The sequence below is a fragment of the Sinohyriopsis cumingii genome, chromosome 3 (assembly GCF_028554795.1).
Source record: "Sinohyriopsis cumingii isolate HCF-2022 chromosome 3, ASM2855479v2, whole genome shotgun sequence".
NCBI lineage: Eukaryota > Metazoa > Mollusca > Bivalvia > Unionida > Unionidae > Sinohyriopsis > Sinohyriopsis cumingii.
In genome coordinates this window covers 28,885,641-28,908,160 of record NC_142963.1, presented here as the reverse complement: position 1 = coordinate 28,908,160, position 22,520 = coordinate 28,885,641, and the positions used below count along the sequence as shown (strand labels likewise).

The 22,520-nt window shown below is 33.5% G+C and overlaps 1 protein-coding gene across 1 annotated transcript in view; it reads left to right on the top strand.

Moving 5' to 3' along the window:
* The window catches only part of LOC149802604 (sphingosine-1-phosphate lyase 1-like), a 98,539-nt gene extending 76,978 nt beyond the window's left edge, over positions 1-21,561 (top strand). The window contains exons 14-16 of the mRNA XM_089951889.1: positions 8,153-8,299; positions 10,108-10,228; positions 11,109-21,561. Of these exons, the coding sequence (XP_089808015.1) occupies positions 8,153-8,299; positions 10,108-10,228; positions 11,109-11,249 (409 nt within the window). The 3' untranslated portion in view covers positions 11,250-21,561. The remainder of the gene's footprint in view (positions 1-8,152; positions 8,300-10,107; positions 10,229-11,108) is intronic.
* Positions 21,562-22,520: the final 959 nt, after the last annotated feature.

The window sequence follows — 22,520 nt, the reverse complement described above, 5'->3', positions numbered from 1 at the left end:
AGGAGGTTGTGTTTCAAACTATTTTGATAATGACAGTGGAAGTTTGGTTTGTGTTAAGAAAATGAGAGATCGCTGGTGGGGTTGTCAGAAAAAAAAAAGAATATATATTTAAAATCGCATCTAACCCCCTCTTAGTGGTCTAACGTGAATAAAACATTGGATCAGAAAATGATGCCAGTACACGCGAGTGCACGTAATTTGTACGAATTAATGTACTTTTAAAGCAGTGATACATGTTTAGCAAATTATGTCAGCATCACGGATATAAAAAATGTGCTTTGTGCAGTATGCAATTTTTATTAAACTTTTAACTTGAAAAATGCATTTCGCGACGTAATTCGCGCTGCCGCAGCTGTCTCGCAACACTTGATGCGACATCCAGATCTCTGGATACTTCGGTTCGACATGAATGGCTGTTAAACTAAATTTGATTGGTTCATTGGCCCTAGAACAAGCATTTTATGGTAGTTTTAGCCTTAGTTTCATGATGGAAGTTTTACAAATGCGTGTTTCGAATAAAGGCCACACAGGAAACCAAAATGGCTGAATCACAACACGGTTTGTCCTCAGATGACGTTTTCAGTCAGCAAATACTGACTGGTGATAGCTCTGATGACAATGAATTTCATGTATATCGGTCTGTTGGACATTGGGAAAATGTCACTGGAAATACCAGAGTGTGATTTTGAGCCCAAAATTGATGCTGAGTGCAAGTCCGATGTACGTGTTGGATGGACAATATGCCGGTTATATTTATTCAAGATACCCATGTCTGAACAAGCAGACTGTGAGAATGTTGGACTTAAAACCCTTGAAACCCTAATACATCATGATGGAAGAGAAAAATCTGGCATAAGAGACAGCAAAGCACTGATGCAAGGAAGTGAATCTTTGGCAGAGTTCATGCTAGTGAAAACTGACAGAGGTCTTGGAAACGCTTGTAATCATGTGTATTTGGACGCGAATTTTTTTTATTTAGATGGGCGGTAAAATTCAAAGACTTGCCAGTCCTCCTTCAGTCGCCTGCATAGTGGGAAAATGTGTTGATCAGTTAGCTGTGCTGATATTTACAATGACAGAATTTAGTGGCTGAAAGCCCCCCCCCCCCCCAAGTCATCACCATTATAAGAGTACATCAAAAGAACATGCTGCAGTAGCTGAGCGGCAGGATCAAAGGCTTTGACTGGCAGCTGGGTGGGAAAATCTGCTGATATTTACAGTGCTAGAATTCAGAAGCAGAAAGACCCAGAGATGTACATGTGGTCATTTATAACAGTACATCAAATAAACAACTTTAGCTTTCATTATTTTGTTCATTTCCAAGTGTAACGGAATAAGCAGTGCACGTGACCTCAGAATCATGACACGTAGAGACTTGGACTTGAATGAGTATTTTGGGGTTCGACGGCAAACTGACGAAGATGGTAATGAGATTCAGGAGAGTGCTAAAGTTGCCAGAACTGATAGTTTGGAAGGGACAGTAGCAAAGTGTAAGAAAGTGTGTGATGCCTAGCTTAGTGCTTTGAATAAGACCTTCCTTGGATCAAAAACATTCAGACTCACTCTGATGGACAAACTAGAGCTATGTCAGTATTATACTGAATGTAGAAATTAAACTCTGGCAACCAATAGTTCTTATAATTTGCATAGTTTTCTGGGAGGGGAATGCAACTTTTGCTGGTGGGACTCATATTTTTACCAAAATGGGAGCCATGGACTCTTAGTTTTAAAATCCTAATGAGACCTTCAGTTCAAACTGTTCTTTTTGGAACAGAGATATCCAAGAGAAAATACCCATGGGGCCATACCTGTGAGATGTTGACAATTGCACAACCATAAAGAACAGTAACTTGTTCGAGCTAGTTATGTATATGCATTTCAGACAGCAGGCAATGAAAGGAGTTCACAGCACAGAATAATATTCGTACAAAGAGGAGGAGGATCATATTAAATTCAGAAACAATTAACAGATTAATGCTCATAGGAAACATCAAAGAATCCCCATACAACATAATTAAGTGTGTGTAGATCTCTAGTTGGCAGAACCACTATGGCAACAAAAGAATAAAGAGACAAACTTTTATATCATGCAGATATATGACCAAATGAAGTACATGCTCTCTATGTGCAAAAATTAAATGACATTAAACATAAGAGACTGACTGATCTGTGTAAACTCAAAGCAAGATGGATACAAATTTTCCTGTTTGTGTTCGGTTCTTCCTATGTATATTTTGATCATGGTGGTATTTTCTGCAGACCATTTGGCACTTGGTTCCATGCCATCATTTGGTATTTGTATTACAAATTGGATAAATAAAAAAGTCTATTATCTAGTACACAACATTTTTAAGCAGCGTCATTAACTAATGATGAAAAAATACTTGATGTCATTCTGATATATGGATTCTTTACTACACTACTAATTTGTTCATCCTGAATCTTTTTTTTTTTTACCATCTCCTTTAGTCTTACTGGTACCAGTGCTTTTAATAAAATTGTAACTTCTATTTTCTTGCAATCTAAATATTTGTAATGATATGTTATTGTCAAAAGGTAAAATGTGTTTAGTATTGTAAAATCTAAAACTATTAATACGCAAAGGACTAAAGTAAAAAGTGGGCAGAAATTATTGCCAAATTACAGTGCTGTTAGAAACAACAGAATAGTTGTACAAGATGTATTTTGCAAAGTTGTAGAACTAGCACTTGTATTGTCACCACATATTCTACTTAAATAATAATATCATTATTTCTGTATATTCCTATCAGTATTTTCCCAGTGCAAGTAATTTTCTGATCTGATGTTGTTCATTTCTTGTACAATTTTTACACATCAAGAATTCTCACAGTATCATTAAAAAGCAATGTAATCTGAACCAAATTGAGTTGTTTGAGAAGAAATTAAATTTTTTAACCCAAAAATGACTGAAGCTATGAGTTCTTGCATTAAAGTCTCACATTAAATAACATTTGAAGTAGCAATGATAGTAGTTTAGGCTGCAACTGTACTAATTTCACCTTTGGTATATCCAAATCTTGAATGTGATGGAGGAACATAGCCCCAAAATAAACATATCAGTTTTAGAACTTGTTCATTGACTATGAATCAAGTATCTGAGTCCAACTGAATTGTTAGAAATTTTTTAATTCTTTTGACAAAATCATAATTAACTGTCAAATATGGAGTAAGCCTATGGTCTTTCTGCCATCCCAACCAAGACCCCACCACAACCACGTGACCATGCCCAATGACATCACATTAATAATCGCTATACAACTAGAGATGACATCTCTTTGAGTATTTTGATTTCAGTAAAGCCTTAACAGAGTGGAACAGTAAGAAAGAGTGACAGATATTTAAGTGTTAGGGTGATATTTAACAATGGCTATTCCTCCCGCAACCACTTCCTCATTGGAGATCACACACACATAAAACTTAGAGTGAATCCTGAAATCTTGGCATCATCCCTGCAGGGAAAATAACTTGACTATTCAACTTTATTGGTCTCTGGTTATCCCATGGTATTTCTTTTACTTGAACATTATCTTACAGTGTGTCCAGTCAGCATAGTCAAAAAAGGCTTATAACCATTGAGAGTTGTTCAAGGACTCACATTACTACAGATGTGAAAGAACGAGAACCATACTATAAATCAGTGAAGATAAAATAGAGTATATATGGGTTTGACTGTCCCTGATTGGTTGATAATGAAAGTAAGATTTTAGTAAAAACAATCTTTTGAGAGCTTGTCCTACTTGTAACTGAAAAAATTGAGGGACATTGTTTTATTAACATAATTTCCGTCCCTTTACAGACCTGAGTTTGGATGACTTATTACTGAAATCAGCAGCTGACTCTTTGGTGCAGTATTGAAAGCACACATTTCAGATTTGTATAGATCCAGAAAATGGTGCGGTTTCTTATGGTTTTCTTTTCACAAAACCTGTCGTCATAGATGTGTCTATACTGATACAAATTTGATCATGAGCACTCGAAATGTTAAGTTACTGAATTTTAATATCATGGTGTTTGCACAGGTTTACATTGGGAACTGAATTAGTGCAGAGAGTCCTGAACTCTTGAATTTTGTGCAGAAATATGGAATCCAAGCAGAATACATCCAGAAATGTAGAGGTTTTCAATCTTGGATTTAGTCTCCCCATTGCGTTTCACACTGATATGCATATTCACAGAACAGTTGTATAGTAGAAGGAAAAGTAAGTGAGAAATTTAGATACGTATCATAAACAAGACACAGTATGTGGGGGGACAAGATCATAAGAACAGGCTGGAATGGAGAAATATAATAAAAACAATAATGAGTAGAAGTGTGCCTCTTTTTTATGTGTGCAACATTATTTTCTTAGCTTCAGTAAGAAATTTCATCAAAAGGAAGACAATAAAGGGTGTACAGTTAACTAAACCAATATGAATTTAGCTACTTAAAAGATGTATCAAATCGATTTTAACCTTCTGGTCTGTTTCTGTCCATTCTGGTGAAATGTCCACTGAATCAGTATGGTTGGAAAAATATTTGGCAAATTTAAAAATTGAAAAATCTTTTGGCAGATTATGATTATACACTACTTCTGCCTGAAAGATGTGAATAATTTTATTTTTTGGTTTGGTGATTGTGGTTGTTGCTCAATTCAAATGCATCATTGAAAAACATTGATGCATCCTCATACTTTGTTACAAATATTTATTACAGATGCATTTCTCCAGGTATCAATGAATATAGCTTGAATAAGTTATAACAGTTCTAGCTGGAACAATGGACATTGTTAGAGAAACTTTATGTGAACTAAAATGTAAACTTTTCGGCAGTGTGTGATGCAGGAGTGCTCAAGACTTTTCCATCTCATATGCTCACCATGAAAAATCCATTTGTACCAACTGATGATGACTTTAAGGTAACTGTCAGAAAGGCATTGTTGACGATATTCAAAGGCCTACAAAAATTACTCGAGTCAAAAGTTATAAACTCATACAGCTGTGGCAAAAATGATTGACTAGTACCTTTGCTGCTGTTGCCACAGTTGATTAGTTGGTTTATTTAGTTTGGTTTGATTTGGTTTTTTTATTATTTTTTAACAATATTATATTAGGTGGAGGAAGAACCCCGAAAGACCACCAACCTAAATTGGTTGATCTGTGACACAAACTCACTTGGTGAGATGTTCAAGTGATGTAAAAGCAAGCACCTTAGTACACTTGGGCACATGGAGCCTCTGTTGTTTTGACATTTATCTCCAACAGCCGAAGTCATTTAGACATGAGATCTCGGGTTTTGGTAGATCATTATGGCCTTTACACCATTTTCAGATGAAGAGAATCTATATATGGCAGCCAATTTTACTGCTGAAGAAAATCCAAGTCCTTTTGAGACACCAAACACCACTTATGTAGAACCAACTGACCTTCCACAAGTAACTGGCAACATTCTCATTTACATATTGGAGGCAAGTAATCACATGACAAGCATCTTGTACTACCGCCTTGGAAGCCCCTCAGATCTGTATCACAAGACCAGCATCTTATACCACTCTGACATGAATGCCCCTCAGGCCATGAGTATAAGTCTCATATGAAAGACTAGAAATGGGAAATAGAACCTGTGACAACTGGACTGAAAGTGCAGAATGTTACTGCTAGGCCATCAGTGATGATGATGCTGTTGACAATACAGTTAACTGCAATGACATTGAATTTATGAGTACTCTGGGAAAAATGATTCCTGGACTTTCATCCATTTTTTAAAATCTAACTTATGATATAAAAATGTTTGACTTGCTATATTTTTTTTATAACTTTATATTAGTCTTGCAACAAGGCATAAAAATAAGACATCGGTAACTGATAAAGATGTTCTTACAAGAAATGATATAGTGTAAAAGTAGACAAATAATGCAACATCACTTCCACAGGCATCAGTGGGTTTTTTTCTGACAAATCATGTATTATAAGTTTACCAAAACATTTATTGAAAAAAATAATAACAAGGAATCATAGAATCTGACCACACATTTAAAGCAATACAAGGTTTAGCTATTATTCTAATCAAAAGCAGCATGCATGAGAGCAAAGAAAAAGAGCAAGACATAGTGATCACTTTAGTAAACACACAGTTTGGTTAGGATACTAATTCATGATTTCTGTATTAGAATAGAAATATATATAAAATCTGTATTCATAGATGTTAAATTAGTAGGTATTAAGGGACTGATCAATGACATCTACAGATAATAAGCCACCGTGAAAATTTGTGATTTCACAGTATCAGACAAACAAAATGACAACAGATTGATTATAATGAATGAATACAAATAAAAATATGCAGTAGATTATATGATCTATAAGAATTGAGTAGATTACCTCCAGCCAGCTGTCATTTAAATCGCTTCTGTCCCCAACCCAATATTAAAATCGCTTCTACTGCCCACTAACCCATAGCCAGAAATCATGTTTAAAAAATATGCTTCTGTAGGGGGCAGTGTTTTTCGATTAAAACACATCTCACGGTGGATCATAATTTTTTTAAATTACTTCTGTTGTGGGTTGGTTGAGTTTGAAAGTGCCTTCCTCCTGCAGGGTATATGTTTTACTGGAACAGCCCTAATATCTGTCCAATAAACATTGGAAAATAAAAGAAATTTTTTAAAGTTGCGCTGAAAGTGAATTTCCACAGTGGATATAATGATTGCCCATCTTCTTCCCATCATACATTTAATGATTTCACTCTCAGTATTTGTATAATTGTCCCTCTTTTGGCTTTTTTCATCCTTGGTGCAGCCTTCCTTTCATTTTCTTCCATGCCTTCATAGATGACTTGCCCATTTTGTACTTCTTCCAAGCAGTTACCATCTGCTTCTGCATGGGCTATAAAAGTTGGTTCATCTCGGGCAATGTTTACATGGCCCATGTTAATACTTGTCAGACTGTATTCACTCAGATACAAAATCCATCACAAGATACTGTGTGAAAGTTTGTATCCAATATTTATTAGCTCTATTAGTTTTAGACCAGAAGAGATGGGATGGTCTGTTGTCCATCATCTGTCATCCATCCATCTGACAAAAGTTTATTATCACTGCTTCTTCTAAACTACATGGAGGATTGCCATAAAACTTCCATGACTTCACTCTCAGTATTTGTATAATTGTCCCTCTTTTGGCTTTTTTCATCCTTGGTGCAGCCTTCCTTTCATTTTCTTCCATGCCTTCGTAGATGACTTGCCCATTTTGTACTCCTTCCAAGCAGTTACCATCATAAGAGAATGGTACCACTCAGAAACCCATTATGGATAGCAACCACAGTTGTCATCTTGAAAACCTTGTTATAACTACTCCTCCAGAATGGATAGTTATATCAACGAGGCATTTTCACTCAGAGACTACTTTTGATATCTAGATGGTCCTAAATGAAAATGTTGCAAATTTGACATCCATTATGGCCCACCAGCAGCCAGCTTGAAAATCTTTTCGTTGCTACTCCATCTAAATGGAAAGCAATATGCCATAGAGTTTTCACAAGAAAACTTCTTATGATGTCTAGTTGGTCCTGAATGAAAATGGTACCAACCTAATTGACAATGAAAACATCATTAAAACTACTCGTGCTGAATGACTAGTGTTATCAACATAGGGTTTTTAGTAAAAGGTAAAAGACTTATTATGATATCTGGTCGGTCCCAGATGAAAACTATACAGATCTGATATCCAATATGGCCACCACAGCAACCTTCTTGAAATCTATTATTGCTGAATGGATGGTCATATCAACATTGGGTTTCACCATAAGATTTGTTATGATGTATGTAAGTCAAAAATGAAAAGGGGCCCCGAGTGGCCGAGTGGTCTGAATGGCCAATCAGATTGACATTGTACTTGGAACTAACAGACTTGTGATGTCTTGCAACATCCTTATATATCAAGTATTACAGGCAAATTTGCTTATGCACACTCCAAACTGCAGAGAGAATTTCCACAAAGTGTTTTATTTTCTTGAATGTTCTAAGAACTAAATTCCTTTAGAATCCTTAAGTCTTTTTGTTGTTTGCTTCATCAAGGTCCATGTATTTGTCTTGTATTGAGACTATGACCAGTTCCTTTGATTTACTAAGGATAAATTGGCATTGTTTTCTTTGCAGGTTAAGAAAAATCCCAGGTATAGAAGTTTTAGGAGAACCCCTTATGTCACTGGTGGCAATTGGCTCCAAAAGTTTTAACATTTTCCGCTTGTCTGATGCTCTCTCTGAAAGGGGTTGGATGTTGAACCCATTACAGTTTCCATCCAGGTGGGTAGGAATATTACAAGATTAATAATCATCTATACATATTTTAGTTGATCTATTTTGATAGAGCTGTTGATGCAGTCATCAAATTGCAGATGTACAGAATGACTTCATGATCAAAGATGTGCATTCATGTATTTATGTCCCAAGGAAGGAAGACATATTGATCTTGTTGTGTCTGTCTGTCCATCCATCCATCACACATTGTAAACAAGATTTGTCAAAACTATTGCACCAAACCCAGCTAATTTGGATGCATAGCTTTCTAGCATGCCCTAATAATTCACAGACCCATTTATAGTGCAGAAACCCATATAGTGTATGAACTCAATGTTTTTTTTATAGAAAAGGCATAAAGAGGCTCCTGTTGGCTTAACATTTGAAATCCACACTCTAAAGCTTGATAATTTCTTTTTAATCGTTGAAAATGAGAGTTAGTCAACATTAATTTGGAACTGTCAAATTATTTTGAGATGAAACGATTGCAAATTTTTTTATATCAATAACTGAGTAAAGAATTAAATGCAAATACAGTAATTTTTGGTATTTTCCCTTCTTAAACCCCATAGAATTTAACCTTGAAAACAGATCATCTTGCACAGATGGGTGGTATTGTGACTATAAAATGTGTTGCATCCCATTTTGGGGGTCCTGTCTTTAAGGCCAGTATCATGGGTACATACTTCATGCTTTCCTTTTCCTTTTCCATACATACTTAGTGCTTTCCTTTGGTTTTATTCTATATGAGAAACCCCACAATAACATGACAAGTAATTCCACAAAAATGTGTATCAGAAACATAACACATTTTCAAATCCAGTTACTTAATTTCTTGCTAATACACTCACACAAACTTAGCAGCAACTTTTTGCATTAACATTTATATGTGTTCATTGAGACTGATTTTTGACTGACAGAGGAAATGTCCTAAATCAGACATTAGGAGTTTCTATTTAAAACAACCTTTTATATAGGGTTGACAAATGCTTGCACTGAAACTTGTTCAAAGGTGTTGACCTCAAATGTACTGCAGGTGTATATAGCAACGTGTGTGAAACTGCCTGAACCAAGTTTAGGAGTAAACAATTTGATTTTATTTATAAATAGTGAGCTCCCATAAACAGTTGAGTCATTTTCTAAATATAGGAAAAAATAAATGTCCTAATTCCTTCAATAATTGAAACATATATTGATAACTGTAACTTAGCACTACATCAAGCAAGAACAGGGTGTAGCATTTTTAATTGTAACACTAATTCCCTCAACCCTTACAACCTGTCATTCTGTTCAGATCAGTGTATAATTACAATACTTGTGATATTAGCATTACAGTAAGAAGTGAATCTGAATGTCAAATTGCCATAAAATAAAAATGGTAGATTACAAAATTTATTGAAATGATAAACCAGTAGATCATGTGACAAGCTCACTTCCTATGCAAACAAAAAAAGCATTTTGGGTTAATAGCTACAAAATAGTATGACAGTGGTATAGTTGCCAATGCTGGAATAAGTTGCTGCAAAAAGTGCAAAATGTTGTAAGACATAAGTTTAGAAGGAAAGTTGTGAGCACTTTGACTCTTCGTAAAGAGGAAGAGTCCTTTGCTGAGAAACTTTGACTTAAGAAAGGTTTAGATAAGCATCCCATGTTTTGGCATTCTGCAGCAGTGAGAAAATGGAATGGAGTGAATATAATAGTTACATCCAGATATACATACCGTGGTTTTATTAATTAGGTTTTTGCGCTGTGATTGATGATTATTTATGATAAATTTAAATAACATTACAATATTTACCCCTTTCCTTTTCTAGTGTACATCTGTGTGTGACACTTCTTCACACCAAGCCAGGTGTAGCAGATCGTTTCATCAAAGAAGTCAGGGAAGTCACAGCTGAACTCATGAAGGACAAGGATGCCAAATGTGGAGGAATGGTGCGTGTGAGAGAAAAATCATTGATATACACATCCAGTTTCCATATTAGGAAGATAATCAACCAGTTGGAAAAAATATTTTCAAAAGTGAAGCAGCAAATTAGGAATTTTGCATGATTTTGAAATCTTTCTCATTGTAGGGTGATTGTTTAAAACAAATTGGATAATTTGTACATTTTGCAGGCATTGACAAAACAAATTAAAAATTTTAAACTGATATAAATTCAGTTTATTACATTACAGAAATAATTTATTTGGTTCAATAAATTGCAAAACATTGTTGATTTATTTTGAACTGTGGTGTTTTGAACATTATGATTTTACTTCAGATGACTTTATAATGTTGTAAGCAGTCCTATGGTGTAGTATGACATGCATTTGAAACAAAAACTGGGTTTATGAAAGGTCATATTATTGAGGACATCTTCATATGTGCATGGATATTCAGTTCTGTTAATTTTTTTACACTTGTTGATCCAGTCTACAGTTTAGGTTGACTTAAGATGATTTGATTTAAGAGTTAATGCATTCTTTGAGATGCAGATAGGTTTTGTTAATTTATTAGACATGTTTTTTATCATGCACTAAAGTGAAAACAAATTCTGTTTTTATCCCATTGCTTTACAGGTATTGTGAAGACATACATGGCAAAAACACATACATGTGCACTGATGCAATAAAATTAACATTGATATAATATTTATCACTTCAGGAAAGTGAACATAGTATCTTCCAGATTGTGTGATGTTTGTTTGGAATTTGTGATATTTTGACATTTTAATTTTTGCAAATAATATAGTGTAAAGAATCCAATATTACAAATTGGAAGGAAGAACACTGACATCATTAAATATCTCTATCCATCATTTACTATCAACAGGGAGCCATTTATGGAATGGCACAACGCATACCAGACAGATCCTTGGTTCATGAGATAGTCTCATTGTTCCTAGATGCAAGTTACAACACAAATGTGGGAGAACCAGTCAAAAATGGTGTAAACGGGATAAACAAGCATTAGGACCAGTCAGCCTGACCTTGCCTCATTGCTGCAAGTTAATGGGAAGGAAAGTACAAATAAAAAACAAAGATCTTTAAAAGAATTTGAAATCTGTGTAATCTTTTAAAGGAAATTAATATATTAAAATAATTGAATTTCATTGTGCAAGTAGATTCTTGCCAAGAAATGTGTGTGTATGTGGTTGTTTTTATGTATGCATGTATGTGTGTGTGTATATATATAAATATAAGATTGTTTATTATATTCTTAGAAATAACATATTCAAAGTTAGAAAGTTAAGTTGAGCTTAATTTCCTTAACCAAATTCCTAAATACTACGTATTCCAAAGTTCTTGTTATAACATTCCTTTGTTACAGTGTTTAATTGGTTATAGCATTTATTTGTGTGGTCTGCCTGAGAAAATTACCTAAATTTTATCACCTGATGCACTAAAGCCAGATAATCATTGGCACTTGTTTAAATAGCAAAGCATAACAACAAAGGCACCAGGGAACAAAAGTGTAACAATTGCCTGTCATTCATAATTGGTAAATAACTAATGCACAGGTAACAAAGACATTAAAATCACACCTCATTCATAATCTGTACTTGAGATTCACAGGATGCTTCTTCAGTGGAATTAAAGGATGAAAAGAATTCTTTTTATTTTGTAATTCATTTGACTAAGTAATTTAAAAATATCCTTTAGCTATCATTCTTTTATTAAATTTTGATGTTGAATAAAGCTTAATAAAGTACACATGACTCTTGACAATTTCTTTCCTTCCAAATATAGGATTTATTTAGCTGTCATTAAGTTATTGAACAAACACATTTTTATATAAAGCTGATTTTTATGATTCACCATCTGGTATATGTACATGTATGTTAATACTTTACCAATTTTAAGAAAAATTCATGATAACATGTATTTATATAAATGTATATTGTTTGATAATTGTTCTCTATTACATATGAATTCTGAAAGCAATCATATTAGTATAAATTGCTTACTACATGCATGTACAATGACATTAACATTGTCATAGACAAGTACATAAACATTTTAAAAAATAAACAATGAATTTGGATAAAACATTTCACAGTTATAACATTCTGAAAATGCCTTGTAAAATGTTAAAAACAATCTTGACTGTATATATCAAGGCTCTATTTCTGAAATGCAAATAAAGCTTATATAATACATTTATGAAATGTTTTGGTTTTGTGTTATTATTTCACATATTATTCATTTATATTTCACAAAAAATTGAAGAGGACTCAAATGAAAATTCTGGCTTCTGTAATGAATGCAAATCTTAGGGAGAGAAAAAAATATTTATTTTTCAAGTCCAAAGACAAACATGCATATAAAAACTAAAACTTTTTCAGTTTCACAAGTCTTATAAACACAACAAATTAGATATGTAATTAGTTTGATTGTTATACACATCTGTGATTGCGTTTATATTAATTTTTTGTGTGCATATTATTTCTTGAGCATAAAATTTAGTAACCACAATTCAAGAAAATATGCATGATTCCGTGACATGAAATTTAAAATAGTGCATATTTTTCATTATGTTGCCTTTATCCATATTTATTCTGAAAAAATATTGTGAGCAGATTTCAACTTATTAATTTTTGTATCATACCTCATTGTTCCAGATTGCAACCTACCCATATTTCTATTGTTTTTTATTAACTTCAGTTGTTTCATGTTGTCACAAGGTGCCTGTTATTTTTATTTTAATTGATATAATTGAAGGTGTAATTAATATAAAAATATTCATACAAATATATAAAGAACATACCCATCATATATTCAGTAGAGAATCAATCAAGCTAAAATATTGAATAAAATGTGTCTAATCATTAGGGATCAAATTTTTTGGGGTATATTTTTACTTGACACAAATTATTTTGATATGCAGTTTATTCAGCTGTTAATTTTGGCAAGTAGGTTGTTTCTGCATGTTGTTTTGGTTATAAGTGTTTGAATGGACATACAGTAATGTAATCCATATTTTATTAATTGAGCCCTGAAAACCAATAAAATGTTTTAACCAAAAAAATATATCAAGTAAAAAGAAAGGAATTTTATCAGGTGGCACTATCCTCATTGGTCTGTAGCATTAATCTAACCAACTAGCTGTTTTTAAATCTGAAGGTGATTTTGAGGGGCAAGATTTACCTTAGTTTTAGTAGAAGATCCCCTTCTAATAAATGCCTACCCCTCTTTTTTGCCACAAGAAAAGGAAATTTGTACCTTATTAAGGCTTATAGATGCATGTATATCAATTATAGTATGTCTAAATAATTAAATCAGTACAGGAGTAATCCAATGACTGTTAGAAAAATAAAAAACCCTAATTTGTGAATATTTTCAGTCAAACTGTGAAGAATGGTTTTAAAATAAAATCAACACAGAAACACAGAGACAAGAAAATCAACTCTTTCCCCCTCCCCTTTGGAAATTGCACCACACCCCTGGCATCTATTAGAATAACTATGGTATTTCATTACTGCATTACTCTGATTGGGGAAAAAAGCAAAGCAAATGTACTTAGATAAGCCTACCATAGGCAGTTGAGTACACACATTCGGTGGGTCACAGGAAATAATTCTAGCACAATTATCATAGGTGAATATAATGTCAGTACTTCAGGTCACTTACATGAGATTAAACTATAGGCATTACTTAAGTTTAATGCAGTGGTGTCTTTGATTAGAAACCAAAAAGTATACTTCATTTATGAGTTGACAATTTTCATTTATATGTTGTGATGCAATGATGTGATTAATTACTGACAAATTGTGACTGACAGCATTATTATTATATGAAGCAAGAATTGTAACCTAGTTGAGTGCAAAAAGAACAAGGGAGAAGCTATTGTTTATTTGTTACAAGATTGTTTTAACACTAAATGCATGTCACTGTCCAAGAAGTTATGATTATTCCAAATGGAAAAAAACAATGGATTGCAGTTCAACAGCTTTATTGATTTCTCATAGAATTTATATCAACCTCATTTATAACAACCATGTTTATTGAGTAATTGGTGTAGTTTCCTCCACCCATTAAACCAAAAACTTGAATGTTGCTGTCCATAGAAAATGTGATTGAAAAGTTGTAAAAAAAAGTTCTTAATTATCTTAGACATATAGTACATGAAAAAATTACAGTGATTTCATGTGATACTCCCAGTTTTACATAAAGAAAATATTATTTTTGAAAATGATTAAAAGTGTCAACTTTTATAATGTCCCAAGACTTACAAGCTTATATTCAGTACAGTACATTGAATTGGAATTAACTGAAGGTGATATTGAAATCAAGGGGAGTGATACTTTGGAACATTGTTATAACTTGTACTGCTTTTTTTGCTGATGAAAATAGCAAAATGGTGCATGTTATGAACAATATTTTAAAATCAAGTATTATTATTTCGACTGATGTGTGAATTGTAGCCATATTGAAATTTTGCACTAAAGAATTTGATTTAATTTCTGGTCAGGTTGGTTAAAGTAATGTGACCATTTTATTCATGGATGAACAGAAGTCATAAAAAATAAGTGGAACAAATTTAGGCCAATGTAGATCAAGCAAGAATTGTTTGTCTTAAAAAAAATTGAAGTGATTTCTTCATTTCCCTTTTTGTCGAACAGATCACAGTTCCTCATGTATTTAAAAATATTAATTCATGTCACAGATATCCTATTAATGTGTCCATGTCACTTTTTACACTTATTGTATAAACTTGCCTATTAGACAAGTCCAACTGCAAACTGCACAGACCCAGATCTGCCATCACATAATGCGCCCGCAGATCTGTGTCTGTGCAGTTGATTAGGAGTAATCAATAAAACAAGCAACAAAGACCCTGACCTAGAGATGCATTATGCTACAGCAGATCAGGATCTTGTTGTTTGCAGTTTGACTCAATTTGTAAACAAGTATATATGGTAAATCACTTTTGCCTTATATTTTAGGTGTATGAGTGTCATTAGTCTTTATGTTTGTAAATACACTTACCATTGGATTCGTATGGTATACCTGTGAGATTTTACAATATTGTACATTTTTGATTAGTGCATATTGTACTTGCATATCTATTTACGACTGAACTTGAATTTATTATAAAAATGAAAGATTTTTTATCTGTGTTGCACATATTAAGTATAAATTAAAAACTTCTTTTGTATTATGAGATTATGATATATTTCTCACAGTAATTTTGTATTACCATGTTTTTAGGGATTTTGATAGAACAGATTATGTTGTACCTCAACAGTTTGATCTCTAGTTTCAGCACATTACATAATAACTGGTTCCCCATACAAGTTTATTGGTGTCCTTATGGTTCTCTTGTATGCTTTGATAATGACCATCCTTTGTTAATCAAAGTATTAAGATTATTCAGCAAAAGTTGATAGAATGTAGTTCCTTAATTTAAGTTATTAGAACATTTTTCAGAGGTCCATTACCTCACAAAAAAATGGTTACTTGTGCTGAAGGCATGGAATCAATCTGTGATTCAACCAGTTAACAATAATTTCAAATATATTTGAAAAATATACACAAGAGTCAAGAAAAAAATGGGAAAGAATCTGCAGGCTCTGTGCCAGTTTGGGTTGAATCTGCAGGCTCTGTGTCTGTTTGGGTTGAATCTTCAGGCTCTTGTGCCTGTTTGGGTTGAATCTGCAGGCTCTGTGTCAGTTTGGGTTGAATCTGCAGGCTCTGTGTCTGTTGCGCCAAGAGGATAGCAAATAAATAAGCTAGATTAATTTCCTATACAGAGTCCTCCATACCTGCTTATTTCTAATCAACAGACCAGCAAAAATTGTCAGCTGGTAGAGGCAACCAAAATAGTTTACTTGATGGTTAGCAAATAGATGTGTAGAACACATCCTCTTGTCACCCCAATGTCACAGCCAGAGAATTAACATGTTTATCATGTCACATCTTCAACTTTCTCAGCATAAACTGCAATAATGACTGTAACAAAAAGATAAATTATATAAACATGATAATGGGGTTTTTTTTTCATGACTACCATGCCATTGAGTTTAATAATAACTATTTTAGTTTGCAATACCAGTTTTTTTCTCCAGATTTACACAGGCTGAACTTGACAGTCTGGAAGAATTTGATGGTAAGACAAAAAGTTTAATAATTTTGGAGCTAGGTAAAGCATGTTTGTTACATTGATTTAAAAAAAAAAATTATTATGAGAGGGAATACAGCTTTTAGTGTAGTTTCAATAGCGTATAAATTTTAAAGTAATTGGGTGCAGAAGCTGAATATCTGGAAGAGAACAAATTTATCCTTCTGTGTCATGTGATATCTGTAGATAATTTTTTATCACATGATCTCCATAGAAAGAGATTTGTGGGGATGGCTTACTGCTATGGAAATTGGGTAGTAAGTTTTACATTACAAGAAAAATGAATAATGGTTCCTAGATATCTTCTACATCAGAAAGTTTATTTTTTTAGTGATGGTCTCTTGCTATATTTGTTTTAGTTGCATATGTCTACATGAAATTCAAGATTGTGAGTGTTACTTGCAAAAAAATGAAGTAATATTTTTGTTTGTATAATTGGTGATTTTTCCTTAATAGTTGGTGTTGATACCAAACCAGATGGCAGGTTGGGATCATTTGTATATGTTTTTAATTAAACACTTCACTCTATATAACATGCAGCAGTCATCATATAGCCATCCAAACAATGGTAAAGACCTCATCAAATTATTAAGTGCATTGCTTCCTTGTTAAATGAAGCCTTTCGCAGAAGGCAGATGAAACATGTGACAATCACTTACTCATTTGGAAATTATATGGGGGTTTTCCTTCCACCTGTCAAGAATAGCACAGACACATGTGCCACTTAAATAACACTTGTTTTATTGCTGATTTTAGCTGGTACAAATGTAAGTATAGAGATTTATTTAGTATTTATCATCATTTCTCTTAAACTGTTGCAAGTAGAGTCATCGAGTTTGATGGTAGCATTTCATTTTTGGAGTATTACTCACTGCTTACCTGTGTATTCTACAACATTCTTTTTGAGAAAGGCTTAAGATTTGAGTTGAGGATCATGAGAATGTGGAGCTAACATAATGTAGGGTTTTACATAATTCTTGTTTTCTTAGACTCTAAGTTGATATTATTAGCAATGGTTAGTTGTTTCTGTTTGAGACAGCACATTATGTATCTCTTCTTCAGAAAGCCTTTTATCTATAGAAAATTTGAGTTGGGCTGGAAGATTGATCACTGCATATGTGATGAGGAATAATATAGAAATCTGAATTAGACACTAATAAATTGAATATGCAGATTCCCTTCTTTTAGTAATAAAGTTTTCACATTGATTTTCTGTGATAACATATTATTGTATTTGAATTTCAGATTTGTAATTACATGTAAATGCAATAAATAATGTTCATACTTTATTTTTTGATACCTTTGATATAATTGCAGAATATTTTGACTTGATAGAGAAAATTTGTACCCGATAAATACACAAAACTTAGATACATGTTTTGATCTGAGACAGTACAGAGAATGAGTTTGATGTTTGAAAAGGCATAGGGATATGTTGAGGCTGTGATGTCAAGATGTATTCATAAACCATATCAAATAAGGTCTTTCTACCCAACTTGGAGCAAAACATGAATACAGTTTTGTATTTGTCCCCTCTTATGATTTCTAAATATTTATTGCTTCATCAATGGAATGAAATTCAAAGCAAATTTTCTTTTTTTTTACAAGTTCAATACAGTACATCTAAAAATATCAACTCACAATTGTCAGAGAACATACCTAATTGGATTCAGCCTACATGTGTGACAGTGAAATAAGTATTAAACATCTGTATGGGATCAAACATCAGATTATCATATAAAACTAAATGGGTATGCGATGAGGAAATCCTACTGGTTAAGTTGATATTCATAAAAAATGTAATTTTCAATTCTTTCAACGTGGCAATGAAAATTAAAGAGAAATATTGGTGCTTGGGGTAATTTTTATTATCTATTTGTGCAAACTCAGGATTGACTTGAACCATTTAAAATTCAGAAGGAGGTTAGAAATTTATCACCTTAACTTGCTTGTAAGTTGAGTCCAACTGCAATCTGTATAGACCCAGATCTACTTTTGCATAATTCATTGGCAAATCTGGGTCTATGCAGTTTGTTAGGAGTAATGAGTAGAACAAACAATATAGATCCTGATCTTATGGTACGTTATGTGATGGCAGAGCAGAGTTTATGTTGTTTGCAGTTGGATTCAATTTATAAGTGAGTATTAATGTTAGTAGATATAAAAAGAAAAGTCTTTAATTTCTACCTCTCGCTTTGAGGTTTTTCTGCCTTTTTAACCCACTTTTGGAGTAAGAGAATTACAAAAGAAGGTATGGAACCTCCACTGGTTGTAGTATAAAGATGTCTTTACCATTCATTTTTTTCTCTTCTTGATTTTGTCTTTCATCAGTGCATGATATTGCAGTGCCATAATTAGTGGCATTGTAGTTGACTTGGTATCCTTGCCTATTTAATTTTTATAAATGTTGCTTTTGTATCTCACAATATTATCTTAAAAAATATGTCACATTTTCAACAGTATTGCATGTCTCAACTGTAAGCAGATTTATTTGTGTTAAATCTGTTTGAGAAAAGATATTTTCATTTGAATCTGATAATATATTTATAATTTTGTTTTGTTGTTTAAATGCAGAGTAGAAAACAAATTTGTTTTGTTCATGTAAATTAATGCATTTAACACATTATAATAATTATCATAAATCAGATATTTTGATAAGACTTTAAAATATTGTTTTTGAAAATGGATTTATACCCAGCCTTTTAAGCACCCTGAAAATATGACTCATAATCTAACAATAGCAGCTCTTGAAATTTAATTTATCTTTCTTGTTTATCCAACTTAACAGTTTGTGTGAAGTAGAAATACTGTAAACTCTGTTTACAACGAAATCAAATATTATGAAGTACATTGCATGGTCCCATCCAGTATTTTATTAAGATTTTTATTTTTTGGGACCCCTTGGGCTTCATTATATCTAAATGTTCCTATGCATGAAAGTTCCAAGACTATGCAGATTTGGTCATGCTCAGAATCTTTCATCTGAACTCCCATGGAATTGAACACTTGTGTGTCCTGAATAGCTTGGTTAGGTAAGGTTCTTCTTTGTTTCCATCTGTTCTTTATTAAACTAATTAATCATTGAGTTTCCAGTATGTTGAAAAATATTTGTGTAATAGGAGAAACTACAGCAGATACAATTGCTTGTCATTGCAAATCCTCATTTGTTTTTACTGCATATTCATCACACACACAGTGATCCAAGGGTCATAATGGAAATTTATTATAGGATGTTTCTTCCTGCTTTGACTGCATACATACAGTTAGGCCAGAAAATAATTGGATATGTGATGTAATTTACATGTACATTTGACCTGCTCACAGGGATCCCAGTGGCAGGAGCTAAGGCTGACACCCCTCTTGCAGATGGTTACCACAGGGAACTGACACCTTCAAAAGTTGTGTGAATTTCTGTGTTCTTTAGGAAGATATGTGGCAATGGACAGAGGGTATCACAATATCCTAGAGTCTTTTTAAGAAAGCATGGGGATAAAAAATTCTTCATTTGCTCTGTGTCTGCAAATAACTTACACTTCTTGTAAAATTGGCATCTGTTTTTAATTTTTGCATGTTTTCTTTTGGAAGACACGCTATATATGTAGCACAGATGTAACTCATGATAAAAATGACTTTATGCAGTGACTTTCATAGCAGTTTCATGAGCAAAGGCATGTACAATGAAACCATTTTACCAGAGTAAGATCCAGAATTGATCGATCCAGTTTACTCCTTATTTCATCAATAAATTCCAGGGTATAAAAAAATAATTATCATACTTGTATGAGAAAACTGCTTTAGTGATCTCTTCTACATTATAGTCATTTCTGTATCATGGTTAGGTAATGAGAGTTGAATTTATGCATGTATGATGCATATTTACCTGTATACTATGACCATCTGTTTGCTTTTATTCAAACTTCCATTGTGACCCTTATAGACAGGTTTGATGGCTCTTAAAGGTACTGATAATGTCCTTACTAAATTTATACTGTAACAGCAGAAAAAATAACATCATTTTGAGCATAAGATTTGTATAGTTGATTATGTCAAAGTCACTTACCAAACCATTATCACCAAATGGTTACTGTATTTAAGTTTCAAACATCCTTTATTATAATTTATTGAATATTGACACCCTGCATTAGTAAAGTGTGACATAAGTAGTATTTGCTATCAGCAGTATAGTCAGCATTAACATTTTTAGTTCTTAAATATTTGGTTCAGTATTATCATGGTGCAGTTTATGGTAAAGGCAATGTTTTGCTGAATTGTTGCTAATATTTTGGTCCACCAGCCTTAGCACAATCCATATTATTTCATACAAATGTGTGAAATCTGTGTTGTATCACATCTTTTGGTTTGTTTTATAAATGAACAGTGCCTTTAATCCTTTATTCCTTGCAGTTTAACTTGGGCACGTTAAGTGTATAACAACAGCATTCACAAAAGTTGAATAAGCCTGTAAAGATGTCATTTTTTTTAACTCTTTGATGTTCATTACTTGTCAGAATCAAGAAAATAACATCTTTACAGGCTAATTCAATTTTTGTGAATGCTATTGGTTTATATCTACTATCTTAAACTGCAGAGACAAAAAGGAACTGTATAAAAAAAGAGGATTTTCTTCCTTTCCTTTAGTGATAGTGTTCATAACAATATAATTAATATTGAAAGAATATTTACAATTATCTTTAAGGCATAAGAAAGAATAAATTCATAAGGCATAAGAAGAAAAAGCTACAGTTTGTTTCAAAATGTACTGTTTTACAAAGTAAAGAGTTTGATTTGGTGCTTTATGGCACATGAACACAAGTGGATTATTTAGTGCTGAGGCAATTGAAGAGTAAAGTGCCTTGCCCAATAACACCATGGTAGCTGACCCAGGCTGGTCCAATGGTAGGATTCGAACCCACACCCATTCATTTGTGAGTCCAGTATGCTAACCATTGAGGAACCACAGCTTCCAGAGTGTAAAGAGTCAAAAGAGATTAAAAACATATTTTAGAATATACATTTAGACATTATTGTGTTGACATTTAATAAGTAATCGTGTCAATAACTTGAGTTCATTTAAATTTAGTTTTCCATATTGAATGCTGCATTTGTGTTATACACTATGTTCACTGAATTTGTGTAATTTCTAAATAATAAAAGAAGCACATGATGTTTTTTTATTGTTTTATTTCAGGACAAGTATGTCTTTACCTAAGATGCATGCAAAAGTAAGATTTCACACAGATAATAACGGTTAATAGCCAATAGTCAGATTTTAGATGCATTGTTTAGATAGTAGCTAATAGGACTTACAAGATTTCAGATACTTTGTTTAGATAGTGGTCATTAGGCCTTCCATCAGCTTTCAGACACATTGTTTAGATAGTGGCTAATAGGACTTAATCAGCTTTCAGACACATTGTTTAAATGGCTAATAGGAGTTCCTTAGATTTCAGACACTTTGTTTAGATAGTGGTCAATAGGCATCCTTCAGATTTCAGACACAATGTTTAGATAGTGGCTAATTGGACTTAACAAGATTTCAGACACATTGTTTCATCATTGGCGACTCAGTATTGAAAGACCATGCGAATAGCGCCCTTGGGGTGTTGTCTGTCTCTGTTGGCATCATCTGCTGTGGCTGTGCAGGCCTATACATGAGTGACAGTCCCTATTGCAGTTGGTGCAGACATACTGGGAAGTCTGTGTTACTTCGGTTGCTGCCGCGTTCTTCTTTCTCTTACGTTTCTCTGCCGCCAACTGGCCTCTCCTCGCATCAGTGACTGATATGCCATTGTTTACCGTCAGTCTCCAGGTGCCTCGGTCCTCGGCCAGCTCTTCCCAGCCATCGGGTGAAAAGTTGCGTGCCTTCATGGCCCTCTTGCATACATCCTTGAAACGGAATGAGGGGCGGCCAACTCTTCTCATGCCAGTGGCCAGTTGTCCATATAGTATGTCCTTTGGCAGCCTTCCATCCTCCATGCGTCGGACGTGTCCCACCCATCGAAGGCAGCATTTGCTCAGCAGGGAGTACATGATGGGGGTACTTGGATGCTGCAGGATCTCACTGTGTGGAACACGGTCTTGCCAGCTGATTTTCAGGATGCATTTTATGCACCGTATATGGAA